Source organism: Pongo abelii, chromosome 11 (assembly GCF_028885655.2).
Source record: "Pongo abelii isolate AG06213 chromosome 11, NHGRI_mPonAbe1-v2.0_pri, whole genome shotgun sequence".
NCBI lineage: Eukaryota > Metazoa > Chordata > Mammalia > Primates > Hominidae > Pongo > Pongo abelii.
The window spans coordinates 54950871-54976771 of record NC_071996.2 but is presented as its reverse complement, the minus strand read 5'-3'; the positions used below and the strand labels follow the sequence as shown (position 1 = coordinate 54976771).

Sequence of the window (25901 nt, the reverse complement as noted above, 5' to 3'; positions counted from 1 at the left end):
CAGCCTCAAACTCATGGGCCCAATTGATTCTTCTGCCTCAGTGTCCCAGGCATTACAGGTACATGCCATTGTGACTGGCTAATATTTTATTTTTTTGTAGACACAAGGTCTCACTATGTTACCCAAGCTGGTCTCAAACTCTTGGGCTCAAGTAATCCTCCTGCCTCGGCCTCCCAAAGTACTGAGAATACAGGTGTGGGCCACCACACTCAGCCCTGAATTATCTATCTATTACAGTATTTTTAACAGTACAATAAAATATATGGCTTCCTTATATAGCACCTTGCATTCCAAGAATTCTTCATTTTAGTAACTGATTATTTTCATCATTATTGAGTACTTTTTCAGAAGATATCCCTATCAAGTGAGATCAAGCCAGTTAGTTTACATAACAAAGAGTGAGTTCAGGTTTGGGTTTTCAGAACAGGCAAGATGGTCACAATCTGGTTGTGTGGTTTTACTTCACGTAAGTTTATGCTAGTGATTGGTTGCATACAATCAGACAATGCATCTCCATGAATTTTTCTGCTGCTAAAGCCAAAGCTTTCAGAGTACCTCACATAGATGGTGGGCAAGGGAAACTACCTGGTAAGGATGAAAGAAATCTAAGAATCTTTCAATATGCCTATAGTATCCTCAACAACAAACCACTCCAATTGCTTGCAGACTGCACTGGCTTCAACCCAACCAAGGTTCTTCTATTCAGCCAAATTTGTGTTGGAAATGATCATCTTCCTTTTATATTTGATGGTCAATTTCACATTACTTTGGCAATGCTTAAAGAAATGCTTTTTTTTCTTTTGGTGAGATAGAGTCTTGTTCTGTCACCCAGGCTGGAGTGCAGTGGAATGATCTCGGCTCACTGCAACTTCCACCTCCCAGGTTCAAGTGATTCTCCTGCCTCAGCCTCCCAAGCAGCTGGGACTACAAGCACGCACCACCATGCCTGGCTAATTTTTTGTATTTTTAGTAGAGATGGGGTTTCACCATGTTGGCCAGGCTGGTGTCGAACTCCTGACCTCAGGTGATCCACCTGCCTCAGCCTCTCAAAGTGCTAGGATTACAGATGTGAACCACCACACTCAGCCTAAGAAATGCTTTTTGACAATTTGTAGAAATCCTGGCTGCAGTTCATTCCACCATTTTCAGTTAAAAGGGCCAAAGGCAAAGGGTTGGACCAAACAAAATCGAATCTAGCTCCTGATCCATAAATATTGGAAAGTATTTAAATGTCCTGAGTCTAAATGCCCAAAAGTATTAAACTACCACCATCTTCATCCCCAGCAGACAAGCCTCATTGCTTTGATCCCAGATCCCTGATAATCTTATTTACTTTCAGGGAAACGGCTGCCAGCATAAGTCATACAGGAAAAGCAACAGAGCAACTTGAGCCAAAGCACCTGGCTCTACAGCTGTATACTTTGTGCAATTCACTCACCTTCTCTGGTCTTTAATTCTTTTAATCTGTAAAATGAGGCATTAGGCAATTCTTAATTTCTTTTCCAGTTCTAAAATCATGATTCTATGATTCTTTGTTCTATAGCCCATTTTCAGGGACAAAGTCTAGAATTAATTCATTTTCTGAATATTTCATTCTCAAGGTGAAAAACCTGCTGGTTATCATTTAAGAAATGCACATTCTTACCCAAGTTCCATCACCTATCAATCACAATAGCATTTCTACAGTTTCTAAAAGTTTATTTTGAAATAACTATGCTAATTAACCATTTGAATGGCTTACAGCAGTCTGAAGTAAACCTTTATCTACATAATAAATCCACATCAAGTCCTTACTTAACCTCAAATAACATTATTTCATTATGACATTGATGGGGGGGGAGGTTTTATAACAACATTATTTCACTTAAACTCATGGTTTCCAAGAAGAACTATCAATGAGACAGAACTTACTGTATGTTACAGGATACTCTGTAAAACTAAAGTGCAATATATATACATCAAAATTCATTTCCAATAGACTTGCAAAGAACGTCATGAGAAAATTCTAAAAGATCTAAAAGTCGATAGTCCTCTCATTGTAAAGCTCAAAGAATCAAAACCAAAGGGGTTAAATAGCTTGCCCAATGTTACGCAGGTGCTTTGGGCAGAAGGAGGGCTACAAAATTGGATACCTGATATCATTCTGCCTCAGAGGGAAGCCATCTTGTTTTAAGACATGGTACAATTAGGCCACCCAGGGGTAAGGGAGAATATAATATTGCTGTTCTTGCCTGAGGCAAAGCACCATGTCGTTGCCTGAAAGAAACTCAGAATGCTTAGTGCACAGATTCCCTGAACTTTATTTTCCCGGAGTGGATTTACACTTCATGGTCCTGAGGTTTTGAGATGTATGAAAAAGAGACTGAGAATGTGTCTGAGTGCAGTGAGGTGAGTCAAGTGACATTATTCCAGCTTCCGTCCCCTTCTGGCCAGAAACTCTAGAGAATTAATGAAAGAGAAATAAAGCAGCTTCAACCAACCAACTTGGAGAACTACAGTAGAAGCTTAGAGATTTTCCAAGATCTCAGTCTACACGTACTATTGAGGGTTTCTGATATGCCAGAGAATTGTTATGCACACATGAAACCAAGTGTCCATATTTACTGCACCCACTCAAAGAAATATAGAATTGTTATGAATTCCAAATCAAGGACTATCTGTCTTGCTTCTGCTGATTCTTGGGCAGTAAGTAATTTGAGTACTAACAAAGGTTTCATCTACTAAAACCTCAGTCTTTTAATTTATAATGACCCATAAGGAAGCTCAATTCTTTGGATATGATTCAGTTACTTTGTAAAGTGTCCAAAAGCTTTAGAGCTAAGATGTTAAAGGGGTATACTTACCCAATGTGGTTGGTTCTTAAAGAAATTTCCAGTTCTCGTAGCACTTGTGTAGATTCTTGAACACGCCGTCTGAATTTCTATAATTCAAGAACACATATTCTCACAAAATATTTTAGCAACTGCTATAACTGAAGCTTAGTTATAATAAATTTAACACAATATGAAAAATATCTTCACTTCTAAAATGGGCTTCCCTCACTTTTTTTGTTGCAGAGCACACAAATTTTCCTCACCATGAAAATTAGCTACTGAGAAAGGACTACAAAAAGTCCTTGTTTTATGTAATGTGCCTTTCAGTAAGTAGATTTTATTTCCCTACCCCACACACACAACAATATTCACCAATATTCCTATGGGTCAGGGACCCCAGTACTACCTCCAGTTTCAATGATTCATTAGGAGCACTCAAAGGACTCAGCATACTGTCATACCCGTGGCTATGATATATTACAGTAAAAGAATACAAACCAAGATCAGCAAAGAGAAAAGGCGCATAGGATAAAACGTGCAGGAAACCAGGTGCAATCTTCCAGGAGTCCTCTCCCCGAGGAGACACAAATGACAACATGCATAAAGCTCATTAGAGACTCAGTGGCCAGGTTCTTATTGGGAGCTGGTTTAATAGGCAACTCTCTGCCTAGTACATAACACAAATTCAGACTCCCAGAAGGAAAAGAGGCATTCGGCATAAGCCGTGTTGTTTTCATAAACAGTTTAGGCACAGGGAAACATTCTTATCAGGAAATGGTAGGAACTTTCCCCCGTCAAACACAAGTTCCCAGATGCCAGCCAAGGGCCAACCTTGCAAGCAGGCCCTTTGCTAAGCATAGCAGTCTCAGGTCTGCTATGTTAATTTTTTTTCTGCGCGACCTAACACGTTGCAAAAATAAACATGCAGCGCTACCTCTGCCCCTTATTCCTCACTTAGAGGGTCCTTCCTCCAGAGCACACCGCCATCCTGACGTGAACTGCCCTTCCTCATTCCCTTGCCTGTTAAAATCCCACCTAACCTTCCAGGACTCCCTCGGGGCTTCTTTCTTCACTGAATCCACCTCTGATAGTAAATGTGTTAATATACACCTCTCTAGCCTCTTGACCCTAAATCATTTCCAAGATATCAATGGGCTACATTGCACATCAGTCCTTTGGAACACATTTTCCTACAGAAATATTTATTTAAAGTGACAGTCTCAGGCCACTTTGAAGGAAGAAAACTTGATGTCAGCGCCTCCTAAGAGGAGTTCCAGGCTATCTGTGCTACAAACCTGAACCACCTTTATGTCACACTGTTTACAGGAAAGAGCTTTGAGAATTCTGGCTCAGGATATAAAGGACCTCTCTCCTCTGCTGCCACAATTGCAGTGGACAGAGTCCTTCAGCTCCAAGGACAAGAAGAAAAGGAAGGAGGATGGAAGTAAGGATTCCAGAATGTGGGGTGGCAAGAGCTACACCCACACCCGGGACTTGGTAGCCCATGAAGGCCTGAAGCACGGCTCAGCACAGCAGGCTCCTGTTACCCTGTCATCTTCTTCTGAAAGCCCCTGGCTTCCCCACCAGCTGCTTCTAGGCAGAGCCCCCAAGGAAGCAGATAGTCTCACAATTCCTCCATAAATGCCATTCCCAAGACAATCTAAAAAGACCATGTCAGGTTTCCAGAATCCAGGTATAGTAAGAAATAGGAAATAAAAATATCCCCAATGTGATGGAAAAGAGAGGCACTCCCCTCTTCTGTCGAAATAGGCCTAACAAATGGTGGCATACTTGAGAGTTTGGAGGACACCCAACCCCAGAGCTTCCTAGACCACTTCCCAGCAATGAGGAGGCTCAGCACAGTACTTAGCTTGAAAATGGAGTCATGGCCAAGCTCAGTGGCTCACGCCTGTAATCCCAGCACTTTGGGAGGCCAAGGTGGGTGGATCACCTGACATCAGGAGTTCGAGACCAGCTTGGCCAACATGGAGAAACCCCGTCACTACTAAAAAGTACAAAAATTAGCCAGGCATGGTAGCATAAGCCTGTAATCCCAGCTACTCAGGAAGCTGAGGCACGAGAATTGCTTGCACCTGGGAGGCAGAGGTTGCAGTGAGCCGAAATCGTGCCACTGCACTCCAGCCTGGGTAACAGAGCGAGACTCCATCTCAAAAAAAAAAAAAAAAAAAGAATGGGGGCAAGTAGTGCAGGATGGGCAGCTAAAGGTATTCTCTCTCTTTAAACTCTTCTTTGGAGCTAAAAATTAGGAATAGAGTAGAGAAGAGTCAGTAGGATGGAGCAGGCAGTCTGCTGTGTATATAGAGAAGGGAAGAGAAGGGAAGAGAAAGGAGACAAAAAATTCTAGGGTCTCTGGTCACACAGCTAAGGCAACCATTTCCAGATGTGCTGGCTGCTCAATGTGGCCACTGCCATGTCAGAGTCCTAAGTCTCCGGCTGCCTGCACAGGTGGTTGTCAGAAAATAACTCAGCCTTCCAAGCTCTGTGTTGTATGCACTTCTGACTCATTCCCTGCAGCCTTTGCTTCTGCTGGGCCCCTGATATACTTTGGATATTTGTCCCTTCCAAATCCCACGTTGAAACAGGACCTCCAATGTTGGAGGTGGGCCTAGTGGGAGGTATTTGGGTCATGGGGGCAGACAGCGCCTGAACTACTTGGTGCTGTCCTCGCGATAATAAGTGGCTTCTTACTCCTAAGAGTTCCTGTGAGATCTGGCTGTTTAAGAGAGGCTGTTACCTCCTCCCTCTTGCTCACCATGTGACACGCCTGCTCCCCCTTAGCCTTCCGCCATGATTGTAAACCCCAAGGCCCTCACTAGAAGCAAATGTCAGCACCACACTTCCTGTACAGCCTAAAGAACCGTAGGCCAAAATAAACCTGTTTTCCTCATAAATTACCCAGCCTTAAGTATTTCTTTATAGCAACACAAAGGAACTAACACCCAGCCCCTAATGCTGCCTTCTGCTTCCTCAGGGCAAGGTCATCCCTTACATATGCCATCAGGCACAAGGGCACCCAGTGCTACGCTGGGAAGTCTTGGAGTCCACTTCTCTAATATATACACAATGAGTGCTAACACTTTGCACTTCTAAAATGTATCCAGAATGCTTTAAAACACTATGAAGAGAAATTATGTGCCCGTGGGGAGCCAGAGAGGATCCATGAGCAGTCTGTACTATTCTCCCTTCCCTCCCCATCAAGGGAGGCCTGGGATGAGCCCACAGAGGCAGCTGAGCCCAGGATGAGCCCTACAATAGGTTTCATCTCACAACTGCAGCGCCAGCAAAGGACCAGACTCCTTTAAACACAGACTAATCACTTCCTGGTATTAAATAAGGAGGCTGGTTTGGAGAGTTCTGTTCACAGAGATATCTAATTTAGGCTCTTCCTTTCCTGCCCTAGAGGTTTCATTTAAAACTATTTAGAAGAAAATCTAAATAGAAAATGCTTAAAAATTTTTTTAAAAAAAGCAAATTAAGTATCTTCTATTCAATTTGCACAAAAGATTAACGAATCAAGTATTCGAGGACTCCAGACACAGTTAAAGGAAAACTGCCCAACCTAGACTGTCTGGCTGAAATTTTAAGCCCCGATTTGAAATCTTTTTCTCCCCCACCATAATACAGCTGAGAATTTTAAGCTCATTTTAACTGCAAGCCATGTCTTATTTCAACAAATCTCCTTTTTTTCCAGGCTTTAAGCATTACAATTATGTTGTGTGGAACAGATCATTTCCTCCTGCCAGTTCCTGACAGAATCTTACTAAAGCAGGGGTGGTTAATCCACCATCCATTTTATTTTTTCTGAGCTGAATGACTGATCTTGAAAGATGAGGCACAGACCAAACACAGCCATTCAGGTGAACGCACACGGGCCAGGGCAGAAATGTCAGGAATGAAGGCCCAAACAGACATCTTTTGTCCTGCTCCAGTTTATTATTTATGAGGAAGCAAAACATTTTCTGGGAAGCTTATCTGTTGTTTTGTTTCACTTTGTTCTCTTTGCCTAAACCCAGAAACAGCTGATCTAAAGGAAAACTGGGACTGTGCCAGGAGGAAGTCCACCTCTTCCTTCTAAGCATCTTCCTCCATGTGGGGTATGGAAGTGGGGGTCTAAGAAGCACTCTCTAGGAGTGTGCATATTTTTTCCTTTCTATTCAGAACTGGAAAAATGTGGAAGGAATTTTTTGGAGGTAGGATGAATCCTGCATGAGGAAAGGTCTCAGTCTTCTGTATAAACATCAGCATCTCCACCACACTCAGCTCAGGGTGAGCATTAGGGCTCAATGCTGAGGTTTGAGCCATCTAGCCTGAAGGTTACAAGTTTGGGAATTTCAGAAAACCTTTAGAAATCGATTCTAAAATAGAATCTTGCTGTCCCTTTGCAAAGAAATAGTGCAGAAAAACACCTGTCTGGGGATGTATTTTGTGTATATGGGTGTGTCTGTGTTTATTTATTTATTTTTCTTTTTGAGATGCAGTTTTTTGCTCTTTTTGCCCAGGCTGCAGTGCAATGGCACAATCTCAGCTCACTGCAACCTCTGCCTCCCAGGTTCAAGTGATTCTCCTACCTCAGCCTCCCGAGTAGCTGGGATTACAGGTGCCTGCCACCATGCCTGGCTCATTTTTTGTACTTTTAGTAGAGATGGGGTTTCACCATGTTGGTCAGGCTGGTCTTGAACTCCTGACCTCAGGTGATCCACCCACCTCAGCTTCCCAAAGTGCTGGGATTATAGGCGTGAGCCACTGTGCCCAGCCTGAGTGTATCTTCCTTTACAGACCTCTTTAAACTGATGAAAATAAGACTGCCACATTGTTAGGGAAAGGGAGAAATGAGAGAAATTAACAAGAACTGAACAACAGTCTCATTTGTAGGACCTGACAACAGGTCTTTTAGAAAGAAATGTGTGTGCCACATTTACGAAGGGAGAAGTGTCATGATACTTTGACAGGTACATTCCTGGATTGAAGGTTGTGTCACATTCAAGTCACATATGACATACAGCCAGTGATGAAGTTCTGCACTATACCGTCATCATCACTACTAGATTTTATTTCCCCTTGTCTACGTATTAACCATAAGAGAAAGGCCTAGGAAATTTCCAAAAGGAAATAACAACAGTTCTCCTTTGCTGGACCTTTTTTTTTTGGGGGGGGGGGGGTGAGCGGTGAGGGGAGGAAGAGTTAGAGTAGAAGATAAAGAAAAAACAATTTTTTTTCATGCAAGCATCAAGAACCCTGGAAACAGCGGTTAACTAGGTAAAGTATACCGTTCTTTTCTCAAGAATCACACACTGAAACAACAGAGAGAATCAGCCTGAGAATTTTCGTTGGAGCCTTAAAAGCAGGAGTTGTAGAAGGTCAATGGAAAAACAAATGCTATCTGGTAAAGCACCCATTCACCCATCTTAAGCAAGGACAGCTCTGCCCTGAGACATCCCAGGACTGATTCAGGCCCACAGGGCCATGCCAGGCTACATGCTTTACCAGGCTACTCATACCATGAGGCATCAGTTTAAACCAATTGTGTGGCTGCACAAAGCAGGGCTTGTTTGTAAAAGCAGAGAGTCTGTTGAGAATGGAATCAGCTATTCTCTCCTTACCTTCTCAGACCAGGGGCAGGGGTTGGAGGGGCCGGGGAGGGAGCTACTAAAAGCATCAACACAGGATGTGAGTGCACAGCTGGGATGACAAAGGCCCAGTGATTTTTCAAGGTCTCTGGAAATGCACCCAGGTATAAAAAACTGAAAGGCAAGTATTCCCTTTGCAAAGCCTGCTCTTCTAGGGGCCTGAACACCTCTGGACTGCACTCACTGCCCTGTGTAATTGGAAATAGCAGTGACTCAACAACCATCAGAGGTACGTAACTCTCACGTCAGGAAAGAACTTTTATACACATCTTCAAGTGTGAAGGTTGTTTTTTTTCCTTTGTCTTCTTACGTTGTTGGTCTCCCAAGGTTGTTTTTTGTGGAGCCTCTGGCAGAGGCTCTAATGCAGAGGAAGGAAGGTCTCGTCCAATGCAGGAGGATTCTGCTCACTAATAAGGAAGCAACAACAAAGAGTGGAAACAAATCCATCTTACCTTCCTGGTTACAGCTGGATCCAGATAGCCTTTGAGCTTTTGAATGTATGTATGGGGAGGATTCTTCACCTGGAATCGTTCCTGCAGAAAGCACAAAAGTCCAAAGCATGAAAGGTATGAAGCCATGACACAGTCAGCCACATCAGATTATGTTACCAAAATATGACCAAAATGCATCCACAGTATAAATGTGGCCCTGCGAGTGGTCATTTTGTACTGTTTTGCATCTTGGTAGTAGATGTGATCCCCTCTTTGCAGAGGAGGAAAACTGAAGCTCAGAGAAATGCAGAACTCTCTTTGATGACACTGCTGGTCACATGTACATGTGGGTTTGAACCCACATCTGCTCAACTCCAGAGTCAGTACTGCTTTCTCCGTAGGGCCCTGCAGCTTCCATTCTAGGAATGGTGTTTTGCCCAACCTGTTTCAGGTCCTCCTTCAGCAGGTCTTCAATCTTTTGTATATTCTTTTAAATATCTTCAGTGTTGGCAAATCTTTCTCTTTTGGATATTTATTTTATCTTTGAAAATAACAAAAGATTTGACTCAAACTGATAAAGCTAATTTTTTTTCAAATATGAGCAATGCGTCAATTGCTAAATAACTGGAATGTGGGAGTGTATGTTTGCATGGGTACACATGTGTGCGCCGACATCAATGGATTCCAACCTGGAAGATCCAAAAGTATCCTGAGCAAAGGCAGTCACTGGAATAAGCATAAACATACATAATATACAGTCCAAGGTGATATCTGAATGCAGGTCAGGGGTGGGGCCCAAGAATCAACATTTCTAACACGTTTTATGCTAATGCTGCCAAAAGAGGAACCATACTTTGAAAAATTCATGCCATGTGTATCAGGTTTTATAGACCCTAATGTCCAAAGCAGAACAGGCAACAGTAAAAACCTGGGTAGAAGCCACATGTCCACAAACCATAAAATGAACCAGTACTTATATTTACATTCATACAATGGTATGCTAGATTACAATGAAAAGAAGCCATGTACTGCATGCTCCTATGAATGGATCTCACAAACCTGATGCTGAGCCAAGAAGAACACCTGATTTCTTCTCATTTATAAAATAGGTGACATTAAACTTTAATGGTTACAGATACACACTCAAGTGGTAACACTATACATACAGATACATGGTTTTATATTGTGTGTATATATGTGTACTTGGAGATGATCAGCCTGAAAGTCATGGTTGGAGGACTGAGGTGAGGAAAGTCATAATCAAAGGGGGAAATATGGCACATTCCTAAGAGGCCAGCAGTTCTATTTCTCGATCCGAGTAGCAGTTACAAAGGTGCTGGCTTTATACTACTTACTATGCTGGTTCTCGGGCTTAACTACCTTTTCTATATAGATGCTATATTTCTCACACAAAAAAAAGTTTAAATCAGCTCTAAAGGAAAAAACAAAGATTCATCAAGAAATGAGGACAAGCCTGGGTAACATGGTGAAACCCCCCCTCTACAAAAAATACAAAAAATTAGCTGAATGTGGTGGTGCATGCCTGTAGTCCCAGCTATCCAGGAGGCTGACGTGGAAGAATCACCTGAGCCTGGGAAGTTAAGGCTGCAGTGAGCCCTGATCGTGCCACTGCACTCCAGCCTGGGTAACAGAGCGAGACCCTGTCTAAAACAAAAAAAGAAAAGAAAAGAAAAAAAGAAATGAGGATAATCTTTATCATGTTCTTTTCTACCTACAACCCAAAAGGTATTTTCTTACTTTAGTTCTTTATAATCTGATTATCACTTACTCCACAACGGAATTTTTTGGTATTTCACTCTGACAATTGGCCAGCATGTGCATGTATTTGTTTATCCCATAGAAACTCGTATTTCTCCAACACAGGGAACCACAACATTCTGCATGGTCCACTGAAGCCTTGCTTGCTTGTAGATTTTAAAATGCTAAAGGCTACTGTAATAATACTGAAAAGATAATCTTATTATTTAAAATCTATATTTGTTATTGTTTATCCTTGAAAATAGGGGGAATGGTTTGTAGTAAGACACCTATTAATATTTTCCCTTTATTTAAAAATAATCAGGGTAAATTTTGTAGTATATGAACTCTATCTCAATCAAGCTGCTTTTAAAAAAAGAGCAGCATACTTTTTCTAATTATTCCTTCAAATGTTCTATCTCGAGAGCAATTTCTAAGTAATCACAACTATTCAATATCTCTAGTGCCATCACTGTGTCTATGTATAAACTACTTTTTTTTAATCACCATCACTTCACCAAGGAATCAGAGGGGATCCTATTGCCATGGGGATTTAGCAGTAGTCCAGCTGAGGGCTAAAATAATCACAAGAAGCTCAGAAAAATGAACTGATGAGCTATCTAGAAGCCAGTCATTATTTCCAACCTCATGTATGACAACAGCTGATGCCAAACACATATCAGAATATAAATAAATATTATCCTTTTAAATAATATAATTCCAATTATTCAAAAAAAAATTTTTTGAGACAGAGTCTCACTCTGTCACCCAGGCTGGAATGCAGTGGCACAATCACAGCTCACTGTAGCCTCAACTTCCCAGGTTCAAGCGATCCTCCTACTTCCGCCTCCTAAGAAGTTGGATCTATAGGTGCAGGCCACCATGCCCGGCTAATTTTCTAAAGACAAGGTCTCACCATGTTGCCCAGGCTGGTATCGAACTCCTGGGCTCAATTTTATTTTTACAATAATAAAATTTGGTGGAGTAGCACATGTAACACATTAGCATTCACTCATTTAGTGAGCCCTATCTTTGACAGTCAGTAAAGGCAGCTTTTTTTCATTTCCTATTTGGGACTGTGGCGACTCAGAAGGCTTACTCAAATACACACATTTGCTGGTCCTGTTGACTGGACTATATTTCCTTAGGACTTCAAATTATGAACAAGGTCTACATGTAATAAACTCACACTTTTTCAAATATGCTTATTTAGCATTTGTTGTTGTATTCCACATATTTTTCATTTGTTTGAGCAGCTTACTGATGTACTTCCAAGAAAGAGAAAATAAGGAAGCCTCATGCTTTAAAACACAGTTGGTCCACATTGCATCCACTTCTAAGAAAACTCATGGAACCCGTGAAAAAGTTTGTGGCAAATGGGGAGAAAGAAGACAGAAAAAGAAGATTCTGAAGTTCACTCTTGATTCTACCCACCCTCTAGAAGATGGAGTCATGGAAGCTGCCAATTTTGAGTGCTTTTTGCAAGAGGATCAAAGTGAACAGAAAAGCTGGGAATCTCAATGGAGGGGTGATAAGTATCAAAAGGAGCAAGATCACCAAGACTTTGGAGGTGCCTTTTCAACTCATGTTGATAGCTCATCATGACTAAAGAATATTTTTGTTCCTAAGAATAACATTTCTACACAGTGCAACTGAAGTTGGTAACTTAATAAAGGTGCTTATATCATTGATGTCGACCAAGCAGGCAACAAGGGCCTGAAAATAACATGGGATATGAAGCAGTTTTAAAAGTGTGGGTAATGGAAGACTGCCAACCAAAGCAGTTTCGACTTTTAATACAATATCTAAAATTCTAATATTTAGAGGGGAAAATATATTAATTCAAATAAATAGGATGCCTATAATCCATCTGAAGTCCTTCAAAATAAATGTGTTTGGCAAGGTGCTGAAATTTTCTTATGTAGTTTCCCAATGTTTCTGTTGTTCAAATTGACCACACTGAAACAGAGAGAAAAGGTTTGGCGAATCAGGTGCTGAATTTATAACTCAAACAGTGGTTCCTTTAGATATTAGACAGGCAACCCCAAGTTTTACAAAAACAATTGGGGCTTTGTATTCTTCCTCTATAACAGTTTTATTTGGGTCCTTGGATGTAGGCTGAGTTTTCTTTTCTCTTCTCCCTCTCCTTCTCTCCTTCTTTCGTGGTTCCCACTAAAGTTTTATGAGTTTTATTTAAGAACTCATAAAAATACAGCCGGGTGCAGTGGCTCACGCCTGTAATCCCGCACTTTGGGAGGCTGAGGCAGGTGGATCACCTGTGGTCAGGAGATTGAGACCAGTCTGGCCAACATGGTGAAACCCCACCTCTACTAAAAATACAAAAATTAGTCGGGCGTGGTGGCGCGTGCCTGTAATCCCAGCTACTTGGGAGGCTGAGGCAGGAGAATCACTTGAACCCAGGAGGTGGAGCTTGCAGTGAACTGAGATCATGCCACTGCACTCCAGTCTGGGCGACAGAGTCAGTCTCCATCTCGAAAAAAAAAAAAAAAAAAAAAAAAAAGAAAGAAAGAAAGAAAAAAAAGAAAAAAACCTCATATAAAAAATATTCCAGATAATGAATTTTAATCCTCATCTTCCTCTTCTCTGAACTGGTTAATTTAGAAGTAACGTAATTTGTAACTCCTTGCCTTTAGCAACTACATGCAATCCATCATGTAGATGATTCTTCAAATATCTTTTAGTGAGATATTTCAAATACAATTAACTTTTCATGTGGGGCAGTACTTTTTGTTTCTCCAATCTTTAACTTATCTTTCAGTGACACTTCACAGTTTATCACATTCTTTAGACCCCTTAGCTCACTCAAGCTTCTATATCTGGCAAGTAGATATTATCTCCATTTTGCAGATGAGGGAACTGAGGCTTAAAGATTAAATGACTTACCTGAAATCATATACTCTGTGTGTGTGTGTGTGTGTGTGTGTGTGTGTGTGTGTGTGTGTGTGTGTGTGTGTGTGTGTGTGTGTGTGTGTAAGGTCGTTGATGTATTTTCCCAATGTTTCTGTTGTTCAAACACAGGTTTTCTGACTTTTTCTGATGCTTGTTCGTTTTACTACACTATAATAAGCATGCTCATCTTGAATTTAATAGTATAAACACTTTTTAAAGGGTGGAAATACGTTCTATTCTTCATTGAGTCCCAGTATATAAAAGAATACTTGGCACACAGTTGATCTTCAATCATGTCCAAAGAATTAAACTTTTTAAAAACATCACATACAAGTCACTTCTTTCATAAATTAAGGGTAAGTTTTAAATGTAAAAGTACACAAAGAGACTATAAGCACACTCTACAGGATGTACCCCAGCAGGTTCAGTAGACATAAGTTAGTCAAGCTCATGTCAGAGCCAAAGAACATTTGCTGATGAGCCACAGCTGTGTCTCTCGTAGATCTAAAGCCATCTAATGCCTTTCATAACCATATATTTCCTCATTAACCCAATCCCCTAAGGCTTATGTTAGCTTCCTCTTTCCCTACTGGTTGTCTGGAAGGTTAGGCTGCCTATACACATACCTGCCTTGCAGACAAGGAAAAGACAAAACACTTATTGGACTCCACTTAATGACCAAGTCTACCGCAACCCAAGTTGGGAAACTAGACCATTCTGAAAAGAACTAAGTGACAGACTGTGACAGGGGTGTAGTAATTTAATTAGGTAAGTCACAGCAAACAGAATTCATCGGCTATGCTACGACATGGCCTTTTCTACTAGACACAGACAGGCAGACTTAAGTTCTTTCTAATAAGCTGAACTGTTTCTTTGGTTCCTCCTCTCCCTACATGTCCTCCTCTTTCTCCACTTAAATCTAATAGAGTTTGTCATTGAAAGCCTTTCTGTGTAAAGGTTTGAAATTGGACATTCCACTCATCCAGCTTAGCATTTCTGATCTTTTACATCCTCTCTATCCAATTACATGAGAAATTAATTGGGGTTAACTTGGTGTGAGCTAGACTCAGAACAAGCATGTTATAAGCATTTCCACTCCATAAATCACATTTGGATACACAATCAAACAAGAATTCCATTCCAGTTTATCTTATACCTTCATATTCTGAGGCTTAAGGAAAGAAATTATAACATGACATCTGAAAATAGAAATCTCAGGGAATGAATGGCTCTCAGGGCACACACTGTTGAGTTTCTCTCCCTGTTTGGTATAGCCACACAGTCACTGGCTCTATTTCAGTGGTGTATTAGCAGAGCTACATAAACTGCTTGAACGTCCTCAGGGATGAATTAGATGTCACCATCATTACGTGAGTATTAATGTTTTATTATCTTGATCCTAAAATAATTCATTTTAGATAGTAACAATTTAAAGGGCGTTGTTTTTGTTCACATAATGTCACTATACTTGAATGTTTTCTTCCTGGAAGCTGGAAGTAGTTGGGCATCCTTTCCAAAGGCTGAGTAGGCAAACTGCAGTCTCTAAATGAGCCAATATTACAACTAGCACTATTGCTATTAGTAAGTACTAATTTGTAAGATTTAGCTTAGTACTAAGTACTCTTCAGAGTTAAGCTGACAGACATAATTCATATCCTCAAGGGTTTTACCCTCTAAAATAGATAATGCTGACACAAGTAACAGGGAGAAGAAAAGATGAAAATAAAATGTTGCAATATTGTATATGGACAGAAAAGATTTATCCAACATGGAAGAGGCCAAGAACAGTGCACCTGCATGGTGCAGGGTGGACTAGGGGAGGGGAGAGGGTTGCCAAGATCAATCAGCATCCCTAAACAGGAGGGCCTGAGGTAAGCCCTAACACCTTGCCCTCCCAGGGCTAACCATTTATACAAATAAAAAATGATTTACAAAAATAGACCTAGATTCCCAAAGAACTGAGAGAACCAAAGTCCCCAAAAGAATGCATGCTCCTTGTTCCCCCCAAAATAAAAATTCTGAAATTTCAGATTAGCTGGCGGACTGTCCCCATCTACAGAAAGTATGCGTATGAGCATGTTGGGCATGGTGAGATAGGAGAGGACAACTGACAGAAAATGAAAAAGTATTAAGTCTCTGCCTACTGACTATAATAGATGGCCAAGAAGGCAAGTTCAGATGAGATTCTAATTTGTATAATGACTACCAGAGGAAGCTAGTGCCAGCTGGGCTACTATTTAGAAGGATCCCAGTGGTTATTATTGGATGAAAACATCTTGCTAAACAAGCCCCTGCCTCTGAACATTTTAAATCTTACTAACATGTTTGGATCCCCTGTTTCCAGGCACTAACATGAAAACTTTAAAAAAGGCTTTTTACTCTTTCACCTATCCAGAACACATTACAGAAGATACTGTAAAAAGCACAAAAAGAAATAAATTCAATTGCAAAGCATTAAATCTCATCTCTGAGATGCAACAGACATAGTTGTAATACAAAGTAGAATATGAGAAGAGCCATATGTGATTCTCTCAAAGTTCAAAGAAAGGTGAGGCTCTTCCCAACTGGGATGATCAAAGGAACCTCCCTGGAGAAAGTGGCTTTTGAATTGAATTTTGGAAGGCAGGCAGTGCACAGATATCCTGGGATGGTATAAGAGGCAGGAGACAGAGGAGTTTTCCAGATGAAGAACATGGGAACAAAAGCAGAGAAAGGCGGGATATGTGGTAGTAACTTCAAGAGGTTTAGCTGAGTTCTAGTAATCCAGTTTATGAAAATTGCACAAAGGATCTACATGGTAAGTCAGAACAAACGACAGAGGATGTCAAATAATAAGTTAGGAATACAGGACAGACAACAAGGAGTCTTGAATAGTGAAAACGTGCATGATTAATACTGCGTACCTCTTTCCTCCGTTCCCAACTTTTAAAGTTGGCCATTTCTGCACTAGACTAGACGTGAAAAATCAGCACAACAGATTCATTCCACAGCCATAGTTTCTTGGAGAGCCTCAAAACATTCTTCAGCTCTGAATATGAAATCATTTTGCTAGTTGAAGAGGAAAGGACAACTTTCCAAGTGTTCCATTACAGCTCTCAGACTGAAAATAACCTCTGATGAGACTTTTCCAAATGCTTTCTTTTATTTAGACTAGCAAGAATTTACTCTAGTTCAATGAGTCTTTCCTGACCAAAACATCCTATAACTCATTTTCTAATATGTAATATTGAGTAGGTTTCTTTAATCCTACTTCTCTTACTTAGGAATGCCTTTCAAACAAAAAGAAAGTACAGACGATCTTTCAGAGTCCCCAGAGATGGTCATGTATCATACAAATAAAACATTAGGGGTTGGGAGAGAACAGAGTTCAACATCTGATCAGGAAAAAAAAAAGACAAAATAAGCCTTAAGAGTTCTTGTAGAAACCATTAGGCAATTCAAGAGCACTAATATTTTTCAATTACTCAAGATTTTTTTTAAATTACAAGCTCCGATTTTAAGAATTGCTTTTCTGACTACAGTTAAATTAATTGGCTTCTCTGAAACTCCATTGGCCTCAATTCAAACAGTGTACAAATTGTGGGTATAATTATCGTAACTTCAATAGGTGCTAGCTGAATCAAACTGAACTGGAATATTCACTGAGGCGGTTTTTTTGTCAGTGAAACTTTAAAGCAAGCAGCATGGGAGGAGCTAAAGAAGCTGTTTTCCACTAAAATCAATAAGTGGTGCGAAGGGTCTGATACATGCAAAGAAAGCATGCTTGTGAACAGAATAACTGAAAATAAGAGAAATTCATCAGCTCTTAATCATCCTACCCTTACCACTTGCTTTTATTTAATTTAGACACAGATTTAAACATAAGAACCAAGCTGAGAATACTGAACTTCAACTTTTATCCAAGGCAGTTGTTTCTATTACAGAAGCCATAAAATAGTGTTTAATTATAAAACTGGGTTTTGGTAAGTACGATGATATAACATAAACCATCTCTCTCTACAAAGGCATAAATGAAGTGGTGGGAGGTTGTTCAAAAACAATATTCCTCTAGGCACAAAAAATTGGAAACATTTTTAAAATATATCCCTTAAAATAGCATCCAAAATCATGACATTTAGAGATAAATTTAAAATATGTGTAAGACCTGTATACTACTAGAAATGTCAAAAAAAAATTCCTGCAAGATATTAAAAACACCTAAATTAATAGAGTACCATGTTCATAGATCAGAAGAGTCAATATTGTATAAATGTCAATTCTACCGAAATTGATCTACAGAGTCAGTGCATCTTCTGCCAAAATCCTGGAAGGTTTTTTTCTTAGAAACTGACAAGCTGATTCTAAAATTTATATTAAAATGCAAAGGAACTAGAATAGCTAAAATAATTTAGCAAAAAAAAAAGTTGGAGAATTGACACTACCTGATTTCAAGACAGTAATCAAACCAGAGACATATTGGCATAAGGATAAAAATACATATGAGTACAACAGAATAGAGAACACAAAAATAGACCCACACATATATGGCCAATTGGTTTTCAAAGATACCAAGGTAGTTCATGAAAAAAGAGCAGTCTATTAAATAAATTGTGCTGAAATAGTTGGAGGTACAGTTAGATAAATATAGAAGCATAAATGGATGGATGGACAGACAGATGATAGATAGACAGATGAGGAAAAACTACAACTCCACCCTTAACTCATCCCATATATCAAAATAGATTATAGACTAAAACATAAGAACCAAAACTGTAAAATTTCCAGAAGAAAACATAAGAGATAATCTCTGTGACCTGAAGGTAGACAAAAAATTTCTTAGGAAACAAAATGCAAGAGCCACTTAAAAAATAAATTCAATTTAATCAGAAAAACTTTTGTTCTTCAGAAGATATTATTATAAATACTAAAAAGTAAGACAAAAACTAATGAAATATTTGCAAAGTATTTGTTTGATAAAGACTTGTATCCAGAATATTGTTTAAAACTTCTGCAGCTCACTAAGACAAATAACCCACTTTTTAAAAATAGGCAAAAGAGGCCGGGCGCAGTGGCTCACACCTGTAATCCCAGCTCTTTGAGAGGCCAAGGCAGGTGGATCACTTGAGGTCAGGAGTTTGAGACCAGCCTGGCCAACATGGTGAAACCCTGTCTCTACTAAAAATACAAAAATTAGCTGGGCATGATGGTGTATGCCTGTAATCCCAGCTACTCAGGAGACTGAGGCAGGAGAATCGCTTGAACCCAGGAAATGGAGGTTGCAATGAGCCAAGATCATGCCACTCCACTCCAGCCTGGGCAACAGAGTGAGACTCCATCTCAAAAAAAAAAGAAAAAGAAAAAGAAAAAAAATTAAAATAGGCAAAAGATTTAAACAGAGCAGATCCTTCAACAAAGATATACAAATGTCAAACAGGCACATAAAAAGATGCTCAACATCATTAGTCATTAGGGAAATGCAAATTAAAACCACAGTGAGATACTGCCATATGCCCATAAAAATGGCTAGAATTTTAAAAGACTGACAATACCAAGGGTTAATGGGATTTGGAGCAACAGGGACTCTATTACACTGCTGGTAGGAATGCAAAATGGTCTAGCCACTTTGGAAAACACAACTGGTGAACATTATTGTATATAAATTGGCCCTCAATAAAAATAATTAAAAACAGTATATCAAAGTAATTTTAGATATTATTTATTTACTTTGTTACTGAGCACAACTCTCTTGAAAAAGTTTATCTTGCCCTAATGAAGAAGAAATGCACCAGAGACAAGCCAAATATTCATCTTTGTCAATTAATACTTTTGCAGGAAATAAAGTACTCCAAGGGATCCTATAAACCTTAGTTTTACTATTTCAAAAACATATCATTCATAATTCTACTTAAAGAATTAAAAATTATGGTAATTGCATCACAATTTTTTAGTCAGGCTAAAAATGTACTTCCATACCGCAAACCATTAATACGACTTCACTGTCATTTCATATTTGCTTAATTCACTAGCTTGATCCAACTTCTGTACCTCACCTCACCCCTAAACCACATCCCATTCTCCTAGATATATAAATATTCTCCTTCTGAAAAACATAAAAACTAAAGCAACATGTGCTAATAACATGAAGACCTACATCTTAAACCCAGGCTCCAGTGATCCCACTGTATGCTTTCCCCTGAGATCTTATATCTTAGGCCGGGTACAGTAGTTCACGCCTGTAATCCCAGCACTCTGGGATCACTTGAGGTCAGGGGTTCAAAAGCAGCCTGGCCAACATGGTGAAATTCCATCTTTACTAAAAATACAAAAATTAGCTAAGCGTGGTGTCAGGTGCCTGTAGTCCCAGCTACTCGGGAGGCTGAGGCAGGAGAATCACTTGAACCTGGGAGAGGGAGGTTGCAAAGATCCGACATCGTGCCACTGCACTCCAGCCTGGGTGACAGACCGAGACTCTGTCTCAAGAAAAAAAAAAGATCTTACATCTTAATTTTACATTTAGCATAATAAACACAAACACCCCTTCAAATTAGCCCCACATTCTTTCTTTTCTTCTTCAGATCCCATGATTAAGCAAACAATAGTTTCAATCTGTGACCCACATGGTCAAAATCAGTCATTAAGCCAAGCTTTCAAATAGGATCTAAGGATAGGCAGAGAAGGAAAATAGAAAGGAGGTCCCTCTAAATGGGTCATTGCTGAGGACAAAGATATATAATAAGCACACACCTAACATCTTATAGGGTTTTAGACTGACTTGAAGTTATACTTTATCTGAAAATATGGGTACATATATCAATAACTGAGTGACTGTGGTCAAATTGATTGTGAAGAGAACCAACAGTGGTTTTACGAGTAAGAAACATCTGTATAATGATATTTCTAGTACCTGAAGATACTGCTACAAGCCTTGGACTCATCCTCAGCTAGTATCCGCCATGTTGATGGAGGATATACACAGTCTCTGCCCTATGTATAGCTGTTTCTTACAAAACCCAAACCATATTTCTAATTAGTTTTCCTCCTATCTTCCTGTACTCCCAAATATCTACAGTATCATTAGAAATTTAAACCAATTTACCTTGTATTTCTGCTACCTAAATAAATGTTGTTTTACTACTGCAGCATGGATAAAGACTGTAGACACCTCAATTTCCTCAATGACTTTAGAAAATGACTTATTTTAAACTCTCTTTCCTTGAAAGTTCATCAAGAATACTGTAGGCAACAAGGAAACAGTATGTATCTGGGCTAAGAGCGTTCCATTATATATTTAGTCTTTCACAGTTTACTTTTAAGTGTATGTCTTAATCTTTTTTCAACCTTGTTTTGAAACATTCAGCATAATATTTTCTGAAGCATGATGGTCTTAGCATCTAGCACATCACGCTTCACAAGGTGAAGTCAATTATTTAATTGCTTGATGGTGGAGAAGCTACAATTGTATGGTGGTTTTCTCAAAAAACTTTTTTAAACAAAATTTTTCAGAATCAGGCATCAGTAGACTTCAGTTTTAGTTTCAGCCCAAGCACTTGCTGTACAACTTCTAGAAAGCCATTTGACTGTGTGTGTGTGTGTGTGTGTGTGTGTGTGTGTGTGTGAAAGGTGAGCAACAACAGCCTTCCACAAACAAAGATTATGAGTTAAATGGCCAAATGTTAAAATGACATAAGGTAGTATCTGTATTACTTCGTAGAAATTCTTCGCTAAACTGCCTTAATAAATCATTTTAATTTGCTTAGCAATGATTTTCTAAAAGATAGTGTCAAAGATCAACCTCAGTGTCCTCAAGTTTATAAAAGTCATTCATATGATAAACTTTACTTCAAACAAGACAACCACATAGTCTAAGCCAGCTCAGGCAATTAAGTCGTTTTTAAAAGGTGGGGTGGGAGTGGGGGATCTATAATTCCATTTGTATTACTAGCCAGGAAGGCAGGCACTGTGATATACATTTTGGCAAAATACAGCCTAAAAGTTTCTTTTCTTTTTTTTCCTTCCCCACTTATCTTGCTCCTTCTAAAGCCTAAACATTTCAAACGAGACTAAGCCCTTGATGTCTAGCTCTGGCAACGAATACCAAACAGTATTTCTGACAGAGTATTTCTATCAAGCCACCAAAAAGGATGGTTTTAAAAGGAATAATTGTTTCCTCTCCTCTTTTCACTACCTTTCTCCCTTTTTCTCTCCCCCGACTCCAATCTCTGTAGGGTAGGCCAGCATTTTTCTCTCCACTATGAAAGCTATAGGCCAAAGGAAACCTCTAGAAGAGGAAAGACGTAATGTAAATTCACTTCTAGGTTCAGACTCAACTTTCCAAAACTCCAAAAGCTCAACATACAAAGAGTTGGTATCTGCTATTTGATTGCTTTTCCAGTGTTTTAGAATCAAAGAATCAGAGACCTGGAGTGAGTCTTAAAGGAAAGGAAACTGCTTTTAGGAAGGAAATGAAAAGAAACTTGACTTCTTTTCAACAGCAATTAATTCAGTGCCTTTTCTCAGGTTTGGAGAGCTCAAGAAAACCAAGAGTCCCTTGGAAATCTCAAGCAGAAAGTCACAAAGATACAAAATGCCTTTTTTTTTCTTCTGAGGTGTGGCAAAAATAACCTCGTCCCACAGCCAATTCTTGTCTGGTACATTGCTGGAACTCGGGGACAAACAAATTGGCACTACCAACCATTTGGAGTCTTTTCCTTGACTTACAAGGAAAACTCAGATCCACACTCCATGTCTCACCTCACTCTTTCCTTTCCCTCGCCTATAAAACTAAATGCCTAGTCAATGAATAAATTAATGAATACATAAGGGCAAGTTTTAATACTGAATACAACCTAAAACAAATGAACCATAAGACTATCAAAATTGGTAATCGTGGCAGAGACTAGCAGTCGCTGTTTAATAAACGTTTTCTTCTCCCTCTGGGTGCTCAGCTAGTCTCCATTTCTCATCCTTTTTTGCAGGTCCTTGTCAACAAGTAAGAGTGCAGGTGATGCGTGCCAATTCCAGGCCTTGCCCACAGACTTCCCAGGTGTGCATCTGCATGTTCTTTCTCCCTTTGACTGGAAAGAGATGACTCCCAGGGAGAAGTGGAAGCTGTGTGTTGAAAATAGCCTCATCTGGGTCCCTGATTGTGTAGAATTTGACCCCCAATGGCCAACAATATCCAACCTGATTATGTAAATTAAAACCTTACTATGTGAATCATTATACATCTTACTGTCTGTAGTGGGTTGAATGGCGGCCCCCAAAAGATATGGCCATGTCCTAACCTCCTCCCCCAACCACCAGTGTGTATAACCATTTGTGGAAAAAAGGGTGTTTGCAGATGTCATGAAGTTAAGGATCTCAAGATGTGATCATCCCAGATTATCCATGTAGGCCCTAAATCCAATAACTGTTCTTATAAAAGACAAGAGAAGACACAGAGACGAGGAGAAGGCCAGGTAAGGATGGAGGCAGAGATTGGATTTACACAGCCACAAGCCAAAGAATGCCCAGAGCCACCAGAAGGAAAGAGAAGAAAGGAAGGAATCTCCTTTAGGGCCTTGGGAGGGAACAAGGCCCAGTCAACAGCCTGATTTCAGACTTCTGGTCTCCAGGTCTGTGAGAGAACACATTTCTGTTATTGTAAGCCACCAAATGTGCAGTAATTTGTTATGGCAGCCATAGGACGTTAAGATAGCATCTATTCGTTACCCTATCATTTGGTGCACAGAAAACTACAAAAAACCTTATACTACAGTCAGTAATTTAGTTAGTAACATTTTAGGTAGTAATGATACTCATATTTGTTTTGAAAGTTTTTATATGATAGAAAAAGATAAATAATTATATTACTGTTAGGAATCAAACATTTCATTGTAAAAGAAAGGTAACTATAAAATCAAAGAGATTAAGCAAATTAATGAAAATTGATTTGAAAATATTGAATTCATAATTTCTGGACCTGTATTTTCAAGGTCTAGAAACTTACACTGAGAAGCAAATTCACTCAGCAGCTATAAAAACCTTTTGCATGCACTTCCTCATCTCTAATACTACCTACCACTAAAAAGAAAAGGGATCATTGGAGAAATGATTTATCCTGGGCCTGGGCAAAGAAGATACAAGTTAAGATACAAAGAAGATACGTTTCATACCATAAAACAAGCTATCAAGGATTAATAGGGTCATGTGAAAAGGACACAAGAACTAGCACCAAGAGATTCCCATAGATCAAAGAAGTGATCATATGAGCCTCAAAAATAATATCACGTTGATTGAAACATGATGAACCCACGAAAATTCATGAGTTCATAGTGATATTCAAAAAAGGAGACCAGAGAAAACCCACTGGTTATCTTATGAGGTATCTATTAATCCAAATTCTTACTTAAAAAAATGGCAATTGAGGGGAAAAATTCCAGGAATAATTATATTCCAGGATAAACCAAGTCCCAGTTGAAAGCTCTAGTTACTAGTTTACTGTATTAATAGAAGGAAAGAGAGATTAGAAAATCATCTTTTTCCAATTTGTAATGAAACTGATTCAACAAAAGATTATCAATTGGTTTCAAACCCATTAGGTACAAGGTTGATAGGTAACTGGACACCAAACAGAATTCTCTCCAGCACAAGGGTAAAACACAGTTACACAATGGGGCCATCAAGTTGTCACTGGCCAAACTTATTTAATGATGGGACAATCAGACATTATTTTTCTACAATATTCTTGAAAAAGATGTTCAACATCAATCTGTAATGCCTTTAAGTCTAACTTCTAGTTAACAGGAAACTCAGGAGCTAAGACACCCCTAGGAAACAGGCAAATGCAAAAAACAAAACTTTCTACAAGAGGGCTTGCCTAGTATGTTCACTACATGAACATCATAAACAAAAGTCTACTCCAGTTTAAAGTAATTTAAGGAACACATGGCGAGATACAATATGTGACTGATCCTGTACCAGATTCTCATTTGAGCAAACTAGATAGGAAGAACATCTTAAGGAAAATTGAGAACAATAAACTGGACAACAGGAGATATTAAGAAATTACTATTCATTTTAATTGTGATGACCTTATTTGAATACAAGAGAAAAATTTTATAAGGTGCATACTGATTTTTTTTTTAAAAGATGAACTAGAAAACAAATACCAAACAAAAAATCTGACTAATGCACAATCAAAAGAATGAATGTATAGAGGGGGAAGATCGGATATCAAAATGGTAAGAGAAAACTAAGGGTCAAAAGACAAAATTTGAAAAGAATTAAACAGATCACAAAAACCTAATAATTTTAAAATAGCATTTAATCATACCACAGAATTATGGAAACGTGGTAAAAATATAACCAATTTAACATATTAAGTATAGGAAACATGTCAGTTAGCCAGAGGATAGAAGAAAGGGAGGAGGAGAGGGAGAAATGGCTGTCTGCTATCCCAACAGCTGGGAGTGAGAAGCCAGAAAGGAGTGAGCATAGCTAAACGTAGAATCAAAGCCTGGAACTTGGGAAACAGGGGCTAAAAGGCAGACTAAGTCTGAAGTCTAGGAGCAAAAAGGAGGGAAAGGGGCAGGGAAAGGTTATTACTGGCATCACCATCTTTTCCTTCAGCTTCTTCACCACTGTCTCTGCTCTTCCTATGCTTGCTCAAATGACTCTAACATAGCAGCCACCAACACCGAAGTAGGCTATAAAAATGCCACCACCGTCACTACTCATTTATTACCTCTGGTGCTCCAAGGACAAGCCCTCCTTACTTGGAGTGGCCCACAGGAAATAATTTATCAGGATTCTGTAGTATTTGTTTACTAGGCAGGAAAGAGCTTTAACTGGCTCACAAAAACATGAACTTTTTTTTAAAAAAACCGACACTAAAAACCATGGAGATATATTTGCTCTTTAATTTTTTAGGAAATTTAATTCCAATGGCAAATTGGCTTAAATATTGATGCACGTTCTCCAGTAAAAAACCTGCCTTTCTTTTTTAAAGAAACAGTATTAGACCACAAGTAAAGGGTTTAAAAAATAATTATATTCTTAATGATTAAATACATGTATATGGTATGGGTCAGCTATGTTGAAAAAGACAAGAGATCACCTCTCACAATCAGAGTAATGAGGCTTCTTAGTGCCACTGGCCTGACTCTGCTCTGGCTGAGTAGCAGCAGAGGGCTTCCCCTTCCCTAGATCAGGACCCATGCCAAGCCTGGAGAGATGCAGTCTGACCTCCCTGAAATGCTTAACACAGGAAGCTGAGTCTAAGTGGCTACAATTTCCTGCTACCTCTTCACGCTCATCTTTTGTTTTGTTTTTTAATCTGCTTCTCTCCATCACTTTATACAAGTAAAGAAAGGGGAGATTTT

At 39.3% G+C, this 25901-nt stretch overlaps 1 protein-coding gene across 11 annotated transcripts in view; it reads right to left on the bottom strand.

Annotated features, from left to right (window-relative positions):
* The window catches only part of FMNL2 (formin like 2), a 313912-nt gene that overhangs the window by 98767 nt on the left and 189244 nt on the right, over positions 1-25901 (bottom strand). For all 11 annotated transcript variants that reach the window (XM_054548880.2, XM_054548876.2, XM_054548878.2 and 8 more), the window contains exons 3-4: positions 8914-8994; positions 2844-2920 (exon numbers count right to left, since the gene is read on the bottom strand). In XM_054548880.2, coding sequence (XP_054404855.2) covers positions 2844-2920; positions 8914-8994 — 158 coding nt within the window. The remainder of the gene's footprint in view (positions 1-2843; positions 2921-8913; positions 8995-25901) is intronic.